At 35.8% G+C, this 12,982-nt stretch overlaps 1 protein-coding gene across 1 annotated transcript; it reads left to right on the top strand.

The window, feature by feature from the left end:
• The first annotated feature begins 7,431 nt into the window (after positions 1 to 7,431).
• Positions 7,432 to 9,116, top strand: PGK2 (phosphoglycerate kinase 2). Its single transcript, XM_017881110.1, has one exon. The coding sequence runs from the start codon at positions 7,580 to 7,582 to the stop codon at positions 8,831 to 8,833; it is 1,254 nt and encodes a 417-aa protein (XP_017736599.1). The 5' UTR covers positions 7,432 to 7,579; the 3' UTR covers positions 8,834 to 9,116.
• The last annotated feature ends 3,866 nt before the right edge of the window (positions 9,117 to 12,982 follow it).

Here is a 12,982-nt window from a genome sequence, read left to right as displayed (position 1 = left end):
TCCAAACTTATTGATTTGTTCTGCACTTCAATTTCCTCCTATTTGAATAAAGTCACCCAGAGTTGGTCTTTTGTTTTATTTATTTTTTTAAGAAACTTCTTTTATCTCTCAGTGAGACAAAATTCTGATATTCTTTATGATTGGAAATACTTTTAATTAACTCTCCCATTTAAATTATACATTATCTAGATATAAAAGTTTAGGTTAAAATTGTTTTGCTAATTGTGGAAATTTTGTATTTAATTTAATTTTTTTAATTTTAATTTTTGTGAGTACATAGTAAGTGTGTATATTTGTGGGGTACATGAGATGTTTTGAATGTTTTGATACAAGCATGCAATGTGAAATAATCACATCATGGGGAATAGAGTGTCATACTCTCAAGCATTTATCATTTGTGTTACGAACAATACAATCACAGTCTTTTATAATGGTTATTCTAAAATGTAAAATTAAGTTATTGACTATAGTCACCCTGTTGTGGGATCTCAATCTGAATCTTTTCCCTTGCAGTGATCTGCTTTTCTACCCTGGAAACTTAAGAAAAATATATGTTCTTGATGTTAATGTTCCTAAAATTCACTGTAGTGTTTCTAGAGTGTGAATTTGTTTCAAATATTGGCTATTCTGCATATCATGTTATGAACACTTTGAACCTGAGATCTGATTTTTTATTCTGTTATAGGATGTAATTTGTTAAAACCTTAATCATCTTCATTTTATATTTTTTCTCCTTTTATGACTTCTCTGTGATAGATATTAATATTGTTACAAATTTTAATTTCCTCACACCTTAACTTTGTGCTCACTCATTTCCTCTTGGCCCTGTTCTGGTGTGTTATGCAAGAATTCCTCCACAAATTATCTGATCACTCATTCATTATTTTAAAGCTTTTATTTTATGATGCAATCTATCCCTTTGAGTTACATATTTCAACATTTTTTGTATCCAACATATTGAAGTGGTTATGCTTTATAATGGCTTCATTGTCCTTCATATTTCCATTGTAATTATTTCTGTAAGACTTTTTCCATTTGTTTAAATCTTGTGTTAAGCTGTGAATTTGGCTTCCCTAGATATATTTTGCTATCTGTTAGCTTTCACTCATAATGCTGAAGCTCCTCAGACATGTTGAATTTTTCTCCTTATAAATATCTTTATTGTCATTATTACCAATCTGTGGGGTGAGCCAAGCCTCAAGTACTAACTTCATTTATGTGTGTGTGTTGAAATTGGAGGAAGTATACATTGAAAGAGCCTCCTACAATACAGTGCATGATTTCCTGCTCCCTATTCCCATTTCCAGCATAGATATTGTCTGTCCTCTAGGGAACATTGTAGTACATCTACTTCAATAGCTTATTTCCTAGATTATCAGCTGAGAGTTAGAGCCTACCAGACCTAAGCAAAATTATTGTTCTTGGGGCTTCACTCCAGCCTGGCTCCAGTATTACCTCTATAGAACTCTACAATTAGAATAATAAAAGAAACAGATTTTGAAGTGACAAAGAAAGAGAGATCGAAATGACATTTCAAGTTTCTTTCTCTTTCCTCTCTTATTTTATCTGTCTTTTCACTTTTTTAGTTTTTCTTTCTTCTGTCTTTTCACTTTTTTCTTTTTTCCTTTTTTCTTGACACTTTATTTTACTGAATTATAATATCAACATTTCAATACTGCCCAGGACTTAGCCCATCAAAGTTTACAAGGCATACCTTTTCCAACTGCTGCTCCAGTTAAGTCTATCCTGATCACACTCATGAATAGGCTTGATTTCAACTACATACAATGGAGGGAGAAACAGTGCAACAAATATCCTCTACAGCAACTCAATCTCTCTTGGTTTTTGGACTTCCACTGAAGGCCACTTTCTGCCTCCCAGGAAATACAAGAATTCAAACACCTTAGGGCCTCCCATAGGTTTTGGTTGTTACTAAAATGAGGTCCATATCATTCCCTGTCTCACATTGGAATTTCCAAAACTAGATAAGAGACTGAGAACTAGAATCTGTTTTTAAGGTCTTCATCTTATACAGAAATCGGTGATGTTGGGTCATATTTTTGGAATGTATATAGTCTTCCATATATTTCGATTAAACTAGTTCATCAATTATTCTTGTCACCTGCAGTGAATTTATCCAATAACTGTCCCAATTCCCCTAGTTAATATTGGAGATACAAAGATACATTTTCATAATCTGTGTTTCTTTTAGCTTAGAGCTTATGCAAACTACAGCTGTCTCCTTTCCCATCTATGCCCTTTCTCTATTGCAGTGTTATCCTCAACATGCTATAATAGATGAAACTTCAAGAAATAGTATCAGGCAAATATTTTGACTGTATCAAAAGTTAATCAACTAATATAATTGTTTAAATTATAAATATGTTTTGCATAATGCAAGCCACAATTAGATACATCATAATGATGATTAAGTAGTAGCCTTATATAAATATATATTTAATAATATATATTTTATTAAAATTCAGTGGACCATTTGTTTCTCAGGAGGTATCCCATACTTATATTTTCTATTGAAACTTTTAGCTTGGGGTAATAGAAAATTTCATATGTAGGGAATGTCCTGAGGTTCAGTATAGCAGACAAGCTGTACTTACAATTGTTAATGTTTTAATGAATTTAATTCATTATTTTATTGATAGAATAATTAAAATATATTTTAAAGCTTAAATTGAAAACAGTTTTTGGAACATCTTTTGCAAATAATTCCAGGGCTACTTCATTATTAGTTTAAAGTCTAACCCTAAACATAACTTTATTACTGTGAATTAGAACTATGTTACCTTCTGAATCTCTTTATTAAAACTTTTTAAATTAAAAAAATGTTCCCTGCTTGAAAAACACCCTTTTAAGATTTTAACTTTAAAGTTGAGTTTTGTTGTTTGTGTGTTTACCATCGAGCTGAGTGCTAATTTGACCTCCTTAAGGCAAAGTACACCTAATCTCAGCAATAAGCAATACATCAATCCTCCTAGGATTAGCTTCAGCTGGTAATAATTTGTATTATATACTATAATATTTATAGAACTTATGTCGCACTAACTTTATTGCAATAACATTAAAATTCTTATCTTAGTCTTCACATTGAGTTTGTCCTATTCAGTGCCTACATCAATTAATAATCAATAATAGAGATCTGTAGGAATTTAATACACAAAAGTCCTAAAATTTACCTATTTGTGATTGGGTAACTTAGCTATTTAATTTTGGCCATATCTCCGTATGTCCTTTTATCTTCTAAAAAATTAGATTATAGAAACAAAATATAAAAAGAGTAAAATTTACTTAAAATTTATGTAACAGAACTATTTTAGAAGAATAGATAAGTGGATGGAGGAATAAATGCAAAAAAGGTATGCTTTAAAACAAGTGCATCAGCTAATTCATACATAATGTTATCGTGTGAATTACTCTGTTGTTTTCAAACTAATTCTGCACTATGTAAAAAGTTATCTGTTAGGTTGATACAAGAGTAGCAGTTTTCACCATTGAAAGTGGGAAATAGCACCATACAGACCTTAGCCTGCCTTTTACAATGATCCCAAGAACTCATGGAAGTATTTTCAAATGCATAAATTGTAATTTGCTGCTGTTATTAGTAGGGACATTTACAAATTCATAAGCAATTTAAAAATTATTTTTAAATTGTTAAAAGAAGGATTGGTGTATTTTGAAATATTAAAAATTAGTGACTAAAATGACACGATATGTACATGAGAATATATGTAACTATAGATTATTGGTCATTTCAGCACCCAGAACTCTGCATAATATAGGGAATACGTATTTGCATATTTTACAATCATTGTCAACAGAAAGGTGAATTGAAGTTAAACTGCTCCAAATATTTCAAAGGCTTCCTACTAGAAGGAATAATAGAGTATAACCATAACATGTTCCAATTTTCAAAGAAAATTGAAAACCTGTAATGAAATCTTTCCACCGTAGATTTTAATCAGTCACCACCATGAGCAAACACTAGTAGCTAAGTAAGCAGGTCTTAAAAGTCCTGGAGAGAAACAGAGGACATTTGCATAAACAAAACCTGGAAAACCTGTCCAAGAACAGCAGGACGTAGAGACACTGATACTGTGAACATAGATGAAAACTTGATTTAGTCAAGAAGACATTTCAGCCTCTATGTGGGGTGATACGTGGTATCAGGATTTTAATTTTGAAAGACAAGGTCCTCAGAGCTTGATGCTGTTACATGAAGACAGATCTTGGGGAAGTGGTGACAAAATGCGCTTGTGGTTTAGGTCAGTGCAGAACACACTGCAAATCTTCTTTACAGAAAGGTGTCAAAACAGAAGAGCATATTTTCCTTTTGGGTCTTTCAAATCTAATATTTGTAAATCATGGTGAATAATAATTTGAATACTCAGAATCTATTTATCACTACATTCAAGCAGTCAATTAAGCTCCACCTCTAGTAGAGGAATGTATCTACACACATTATTTGGAATTCCTCTATAAATTTTGTCCTTCCCCCAACTCCCACTTATTTATTTATAAGTCACTGCTTCTCTGCCCTCTTATGAACAGAGCTTGAAAATATTTGTGTGTATCCAAATCCTGTTTGAGTAGGCAGAATAATGGCCCACCAAAGATGTCCATGTCCTCCTATTCCCCAGAACTTGTAAATACTGGTGCTACATGACAAAAGAGACTTTGCAGATATAATTATATCACAGTATTTAATTTGTATTATCTAGTTTGGCCCAACTTAATCAAATGAGTCCTTAACAGCAGAGAATTTTCTCTGGCTGAAAGTGGAAAACAGATGGAGTAGAAATGAAAATCAGAGAGATTCCAATTCTAAGAATTCAATGCACCATTGCTGGCTCTCAGATATAGGAACCTACAAACCTGAGAGGACCTTCAGGGGTTTATTAACAGCTAGCCAAAAGCAGGTAGCTCAGTCCTATAATTGCAAGGAACTGAATCCTGCCAAAAGCCTAAACGAGATTAGAAGTAAATTCTTCCTAGAGCCTTGTAATGAAAACCCAGTCAAAAAAACTTTATAAAATCCAGAGCAAGAAACCAGGAGAACCAACCTGAATTTCTGACGTACAGGATTGTTTTTGAACACAAAATTGTGTTATTTCAAGTAGCTAAATTTGTGACAAGTTGCTACAGTAGCAATAGAAAATGAACCACATATTATACACATATCTGTAACTATTTCCATATCAACCTATGTGTATATTGAACTTAATATGAGTTCATACTGATATCTCAGACTCTTAATCTAGCACCACAGAGTCCATTCTGCTCTTGCTTATTTGTAACTTATTTTCCTGACAGTGAGAAACTTTTTATTATCTTCCATTATTTGCTTATCTCTAATAACACACAGTTTAAGAATTATTCACCTATAAGCGTGTGATATTCAAACTTACCAACTAGAGTATTATATTTACGGACAGTTGTTTTCATCTTTAATTTTACAAACTGAAAACCTCTTTTGCAAAGTTACTTAAGTCATCTCCTTTTTTTTCCACATGACCTGTAGTAAAATTTCCTATATATTACAATACAGTTAGGCTTATTTGTCAGAGGCTACATTCCATAATAAGATTCCCTAACACTCTAGATCATATTTTTTTATTTGCATTCATTAAAGTTCACTCTCTACAATGTACAATTCTATGAATTTTGACAAGTGCATAGAATGTTGTATCCACCACTCCAGTACCTCACAGAAAAGTTTACTGCACTAAAAATCCTTCTGTGTATCCCCATTATAGTTGACCACCCTGTCTTCTCCTAACATGTAGCAACCACTGATATGTTTTCCATCCCTATAGTTTTGCCTTTTTTCAAATGTCATACAAATGGAATTGTACAATATCTACATAATTATTTTGCCTGGCTTCTTTCAGCTAGTAAGACACATTTAAGTTTTATCCAGGGCTTTTGTGTAAGTAAATAGCTTGTTTCTTTTCTTTTTTAAAAATAATATTCCATTGCATGGATATATCACAGTTTATTTATTTATTACTTGAAGAATATACAATTTTTGGTAACTATTAATAAAACTACTCTAAACATTTGCTTACAGAATTTTGAGAGAATACACGTTTTTGATGTCCTTGGATGAGTATCTAGAAATAGGATTGATGACTTGTATGGTAAGTCTATGCATATTTGTAAGAAACTGCCAAGCTGTTTCCCAAAATGGCTGTAGCATATTTCATTCCTGGAAGCAATAAATGAGAGCTTCTGTTACTGTATATTTTTAACACCATTTAAGGTTGCCTTTAAATACTGTTGACTTAATTTTCAACATTGAGGAACTGATAAACTGTCTTCTGAAGTGGCTGCACCATTACACATTCCTATCAGCAATAAATGAGGATTCCAGTTTGTCCACGTCTTTCTCAACACTTGTTTTTATTTTTTATTTTAGCTATCTCAGTAGGTGATGCCTCAAATATATTTCTGTCAAATACTTCATTTTACATACTTAGTTCACTCAGCTTATGGAGTTGAATGAAAAAAATTGTAAAGTCAATTTTCATTACTAAACCAACTAGCCACATATATTTGCTTTCTCCAAAAATAGAATATCTCACTCACTTTGAATTCTAATAGATGTTTTCATCCTTATGAAAAGCATGCACTTTTCTCAGCTCATTTTCTAAGTTGTATAGGTAGTAAAGCAAACAGAGAGGAGAGAAAAAATAAGGAACCTCATCATAACATTGTAGTCTGAAAGAAATGTCACCATTACTTTCAGCACTTGTTACTGATACTTTTGGCTATGATCTTATGGGATTCTCCTGCAGAAGTGACCATTCTTTCATGGTAGTCTGAAATTCTTCCATGGTAGTAAAATGGAAGAAGCAAAGTAGTGAAAATATGACAGCATTCCCATTCCATCCTAGAATATATCTAAAGATGAAGGCTAACAACAAGCCGCATCCTCAACAGAAATATTTATCAAGACAAGGAAAAAACAGAACTATACTATGCTGACTTGAATAAGCAAGGTTTCATATGAAAATCATTATTTCAAATATTTCTTTTATTTGGCACTACAGAGGTTTTTATATATCAAAATGTTAAGATTTAACGTGAATGAGGTGTATGTAGGTTTGCGGGTGTGGGGTGGAGTTCTTTTGTTTTGTTTTTAATAATAAGAGCAACTGTTAACCGAGCTGTGGGGTGGGGACAAAAAGAGCCAGAAGGAGTCGCAGACCTCAGGACCATTCTTGTTGTTTTTTAGAACCATTCTTATTCTGGGATTTCTTCACCTACCCAAGTCTCGCCCAAAGCCAGGTACCTCTAATCCCCTACCTGGCCCTCTGTCCAGGCAGTTGGAATCTTCACCTAGCAACACATTACAGATCCAGATTGACAGGACCATGAGCCAATCACAAAGCTAGATTTCCTTTCCAGTCTAACAGTGGCTGTTGTGCTGGAGACAGTGTGGAAAAGAAAGGGGTGGGGCAAGGGGCAAGGACGTTAAAAATCACCACCGACTCAGCCTCCCAACAGCAAGTTGGTTCTTCAGCATTAAGATCCAAGTGTCAGCCTATGTCTTTATATTGTCAAGATGTCTCTTTCTAAGAAGTTGACTTTAGACAAACTGGATGTTAGAGGGAAGCGAGTCATCATGAGAGTAGACTTCAATGTTCCCATGAAGAAGAACCAGATTACAAACAACCAGAGGATCAAGGCTTCCATCCCAAGCATCAAGTACTGCCTAGACAATGGAGCCAAGGCAGTAGTTCTTATGAGTCATCTAGGTCGGCCTGATGGTGTTCCCATGCCTGACAAATATTCCTTAGAGCCTGTAGCTGCTGAACTCAAATCTTTGCTGGGCAAGGATGTTCTGTTCCTGAAGGACTGTGTAGGCGCAGAAGTGGAGAATGCCTGTGCCAACCCAGCTCCTGGTTCAGTCATCCTGCTGGAGAACCTGCGCTTTCATGTGGAGGAAGAAGGGAAGGGCCAAGATCCTTCTGGAAAGAAGATTAAAGCTGAGCCAGATAAAATAGAAGGCTTCCGAGCATCGCTTTCCAAGCTAGGGGACGTCTATGTCAATGATGCTTTTGGCACTGCACACCGGGCTCATAGTTCCATGGTGGGAGTGAATCTGCCCCATAAAGCATCTGGATTCTTGATGAAGAAGGAACTAGATTACTTTGCTAAAGCCTTGGAAAACCCAGTGAGACCCTTTCTGGCTATACTTGGTGGAGCCAAAGTGGCAGACAAGATCCAACTTATCAAAAATATGCTGGACAAAGTCAATGAGATGATTATTGGTGGTGGAATGGCTTATACCTTCCTTAAGGTACTCAACAACATGGAGATTGGTGCTTCTCTGTTTGATGAAGAGGGAGCCAAGATTGTCAAAGATATCATGACCAAAGCACAAAAGAATGGTGTAAGGATTACTTTTCCTGTTGACTTTGTTACTGCTGACAAGTTTGATGAGAATGCTCAGGTTGGAAAAGCCACTGTAGCATCTGGCATACCTCCCGGCTGGATGGGTTTGGACTGTGGTCCTGAGAGCAACAAGAATCATGCTCAAGTTGTGGCTCAAGCAAGGCTAATTGTTTGGAATGGGCCATTAGGAGTATTTGAATGGGATGCCTTTGCTAAGGGAACCAAAGCCCTCATGGATGAAATTGTGAAAGCCACTTCCAAGGGCTGCATCACTATTATAGGGGGTGGAGACACTGCTACTTGCTGTGCCAAATGGAACACTGAGGATAAAGTCAGCCATGTCAGCACTGGAGGCGGTGCCAGTCTAGAGCTTCTGGAAGGTAAAATCCTTCCTGGCGTAGAGGCCCTCAGCAACATGTAGTTAACATAGTGTTACTTCCTTCTGTTTTCTGTCCACAGCCTTTAAGTCAGCTTAGTGCTTTTACATTTCGATGTGACTTTTGTTAAAATCTACTCCTAGATCAAGACCTATGTAATGGACAAGCAACAGGCCACCAGGAACTCTTAATATCAGCACAGCAATTCATTTTAGTTTGGTCGTGTATTTGCCTATTCAAGCTCTCATTTGAACTTCACCATTGTGCATTGTAGGGAGGACATATTCTTAAGTTGCCTATTAAAAAAGGTGAGCTGAAGAAGCTGAATCTTTTTATTTTAGTCCAACTTTGCTATTGTTTCACAATTTGAAACCCAAAAGTCAAAACTTAAGTTGTTGGGAAATGGTGGAATGAAAGTTGACAAACAAACAATAAATATACTCAAACTGAGAAAAATAATTACCTATAAGAACTCATGGGTACCATTAAAGTTCTGCTAAGAGGAAACGTTATACTAAATAGGAAAAAGAAAGAGAAATGAAAGATCCTTATTAAACCCAAGGAATTTTTAAAAAGAAAAGAAATTAAACTCTAGGTAAGAATTATGTTTGTGTGCATATCAATGCACAAGAGTACACACAAATGCCAGCTAGAAAAAGAGCTACAAGTTAAACCCAAGTTGTAAATAAGTAATCGTTTTATTTTTAAGGCAGGCATTCTTTAATAAATAGATAACATAACTGGTAAGTTATAAAACTTGGTTTTTGAGATAAATAAAATATATATACATAGTTTAATAATGGGAAAATAGAGATAATCCTCTATTAGAAAACAGAAAATAAGAAATGTAGAAAAAACAAAAAAAAAAACACTTATTGGAAAATATTTTGCTTTATTCTGTAGACAAAGAGGTAGTTCAATCCTATTAATAACAATAGTAATTAAAAGTAAAATTGCAGATTAACCTTTCCCAGCTATAATGTCTTATGTCCCGTAACCCCAGATCAATTGTGTATATTCAATATCCTGAGTAATTGAGCTTCAAATATAAATCTTAATACAGCTGAAACTTCAACATATTTTAAGCAGAATGTTAATATCATAATAATCCCAGGAAAGATGTAGGAGTTAGGATTAATGGAATCAAAACTTCAGTAGTTGTAGTGGAAACAAGATTAAAACATATCACTCTCTCACATGAGAACCCAGGGCAAATAACATGGGCTTTCCTTTATGAGGTCATCTAGGGAATCAAACTGGTGAAACAGATCTGTTACTCCCAGTGAGGGGGTTCAGTCTGTGTATGGTATGATGCCACTGTTCAAGTTTTTGCTACTTGATTGCCAACCTGAAGGGGAAGTTCTTGAAAGGCAATTAGTTTTCTTTTCAATACATGATTCAAAAAGTTTAGAAATTTGTTTTCACTTATCCTGTTGGCATTAGTTGTGAGATAAGGCCTATTTTGCAAGGGAGGATTGGGGATGTATTCTCTCTAGCTGCATACCTTGTGCCCAGCTAAAAGTCAATAGATTCTATTGTTGAAAGGAAGTAAGGAGGGGAAAATCACTGAGGAAAATTAATGGTTTCTGACAGACTGCCATACTGGCCTCCCAAGTATCCCTGTACAAGTATTCGTGTTTTGTTTTGTTCTGTTTCACTTTCCAAAAAGAAAACATCTGTTCTCCAAGAGATACTATACAATCAAATGACTTGTCCAGTTACTGCATTCTACTCAAAATTGGGTATCTCTGAATTACACACAATTCTTTCTGTGTGATCCAGTGGGGGCCCAACAGTGATGAACTCAGAAACACAGTCATTTTTCTCATACCTCCCAGCCCCCCACTCCATACCTAGCCAATATACAATGGTGAAAAGAAATAGGACAACTGCAACAAAATGCTTACCTAGAAAAAGTCACTGGCTCATTACAATTATGAAATAAATCACTCTGGATCAGAATTTCGAGAACTCCCTGACCTGGCAGCAGCAGAATTTCCTTGGTTAGACTGGTTCTGTTCTCTGGGAGGAACTTATCCATTGTCCTTTTCAGGCCGGTCATTTGACCAACTGGGAAATTTTCTTTATTTCCTTAACTTCCATGGCATATTCTGAAGCAGCTGGTGTGCTTCATCAGGCCATATCAGGCCACTGCACAGATTTCCTAGCCTCTTTCTGCTGGTACAGTTTTGTTTGTTTGATTTTTCCGAGACAGAATCTCTCTCTGTCACTCAGGCTGGGGTAAGGTGGCACGATCTTGGCTCACTGCAGCCTCTACCTCCCGGGTTCAAGAGATTCTCATGACTCAGCCTCCCAAGTAGCTGGGATTAAGGCGTGTACCACCACATCTGGTTAATTTTTGTAGTTTTAGTGGAGATGGGGTTTCACCATGTTGACCAGGCTGGTCTTGAACTCCTGGCTTCAAATGATCTTCGCGCCTTAGCCTCCCAAAGTACTGGGATTACAGGTGTGAGCCACCATGACAAGCAGCTGGTTCAGGTTTAATAAACCAAGGATATCTTTTTGTATCACACAATTAAAAGCTTTTCAATGCTGAGCTAGTGGTTTTTCAACTTTCTCAAGAATTAAGGTTTCTGGTCTATTTAGTTTGATTTGGAAGAACTTCACCAAAAATCTCTTCTAGTTATACTTCTTTACCTTCTGATTCTTGTTTTTAATTAATTGGCTTCTTTGCTGGGCCTTTTTTAATTTTTATTTTACTTTATTTTATTTTTTTTGAGACGGAGTCTCACTTTGTCGCCCAGGCTGGAGTGCAGTGGTGCGATCTTGGCTCACTACAACCTCCGCCTCCCAGGTTCAAGCAATTCCCCTGCCTCAGCCCCCCAAGTAGCTGGAACTATAGACACATTCCACCACACTCGGCTAAATTTTGTACTTTTAGTAGAGACAGGGTTTCACTGTGTTGGCCAGGCTGATCTCCAACTACTGACCTCAGGTTATCCACCCTCTCGGCCTCCCAAAGTGTTGGGATTAAAGGCGTAAACCCGGCACTGGGACCGCTTTTCTTTATTTTAAAGATGACTAACGTGGTCATATGAAAAAGTTCATAGTGGTATGAAGGCAATATTTATAATCTAATCTTTGCGTGTGGCTTTTTCATACTTTTGGCTGAAAGTCCAAATGGGGGGACTCTAAAAAAAGCCATGAGTGACACTCTTTTTCCCATTGTTTAAAGTACGGAGGCAGTTAGTTTTTTCAACTCTGAGAAATCTCACTTTTCTAGTTTATTAGCCAATTTTAGGTTATCTCCCTTAAAAAGTTCTGTCACCTCTATTTCTAATTTCAACTGTTCATTTTTTCCTAGCTGTGCTCATTTTTTGTTACAATATTTTACTAAAAACTGCATATAGCAATCAAAATATACTGACATTCTGCCTTTCTAAGCACTTCTCTAGCAGCTTTAATCTCCACAGGAATATGTTCTGCCTAGTACTTTCCACAGTTAACAGTTTTATACAATGCTGCAGCAGAGGAATTATCACCACCTTCCAGGCTTCAATGTCTTATCACTTCTCACCGACTCCTAAGTGAAAGCAATATTTTATAAGTTTCATTAAGGCAGCATTACTATAGGGAACAATGTCTACATTTGTTAATCTATAGACTAGTGGTTCTCAAGCAGAAACACATTTGTTCCACAGGGGACATTTGCCAAAGTTCAGAGACATTTTTGCTAGTCACGACCAGAAGAATGCCGTAGGCGTCTAGTGGTAGTGGCTAAGGATGGTACTAAACACCCTAAAATACACAGGACAGCTTTTAGTACAAAAACACATTCAGCCCCAAATGTCAATCATATTAAGTTGAGAAATCTTGATCTAGAAACTACCATAATAACAATACTTAAAAATATAACTTCTCAAACAACATAGCAATTTTACTTTCTGAAGGTAACTTTCCAAGGGATTACAGCTAAGTAGCCACTTCTTGAGCTCATCCAAGAACCTAATAAAGTCTCTGTCATTATCTGTACTTGATTTTCGTCTCTAGGAGCAAGATGGTTAATTCAGTTGTTGACATTTTCCAACCTACTGTGCAGGGAAAGGGAATTCAGAGAAAACATCCTATTCTTAGGGAAAAGCACTGGAAGTCACACACATCAATTTTGTTTACATCCCCTCAGCCTGCACTTCATAATATGATCTCATCTAGGTGATAGGGAACCTGGACAA

The sequence above is a fragment of the Rhinopithecus bieti genome, unplaced genomic scaffold (assembly GCF_001698545.2).
Source record: "Rhinopithecus bieti isolate Rb0 unplaced genomic scaffold, ASM169854v2 scaffold_12605, whole genome shotgun sequence".
NCBI lineage: Eukaryota > Metazoa > Chordata > Mammalia > Primates > Cercopithecidae > Rhinopithecus > Rhinopithecus bieti.
This window is presented reverse-complemented; position numbering and strand designations above follow the sequence as displayed.

Excerpts from the sequence above, each read along its gene's own strand:
- PGK2 (XM_017881110.1), top strand. The coding sequence starts at position 7,580 with ATGTCTCTTTCTAAGAAGTTGACTTTAGACAAACTGGATGTTAGAGGG.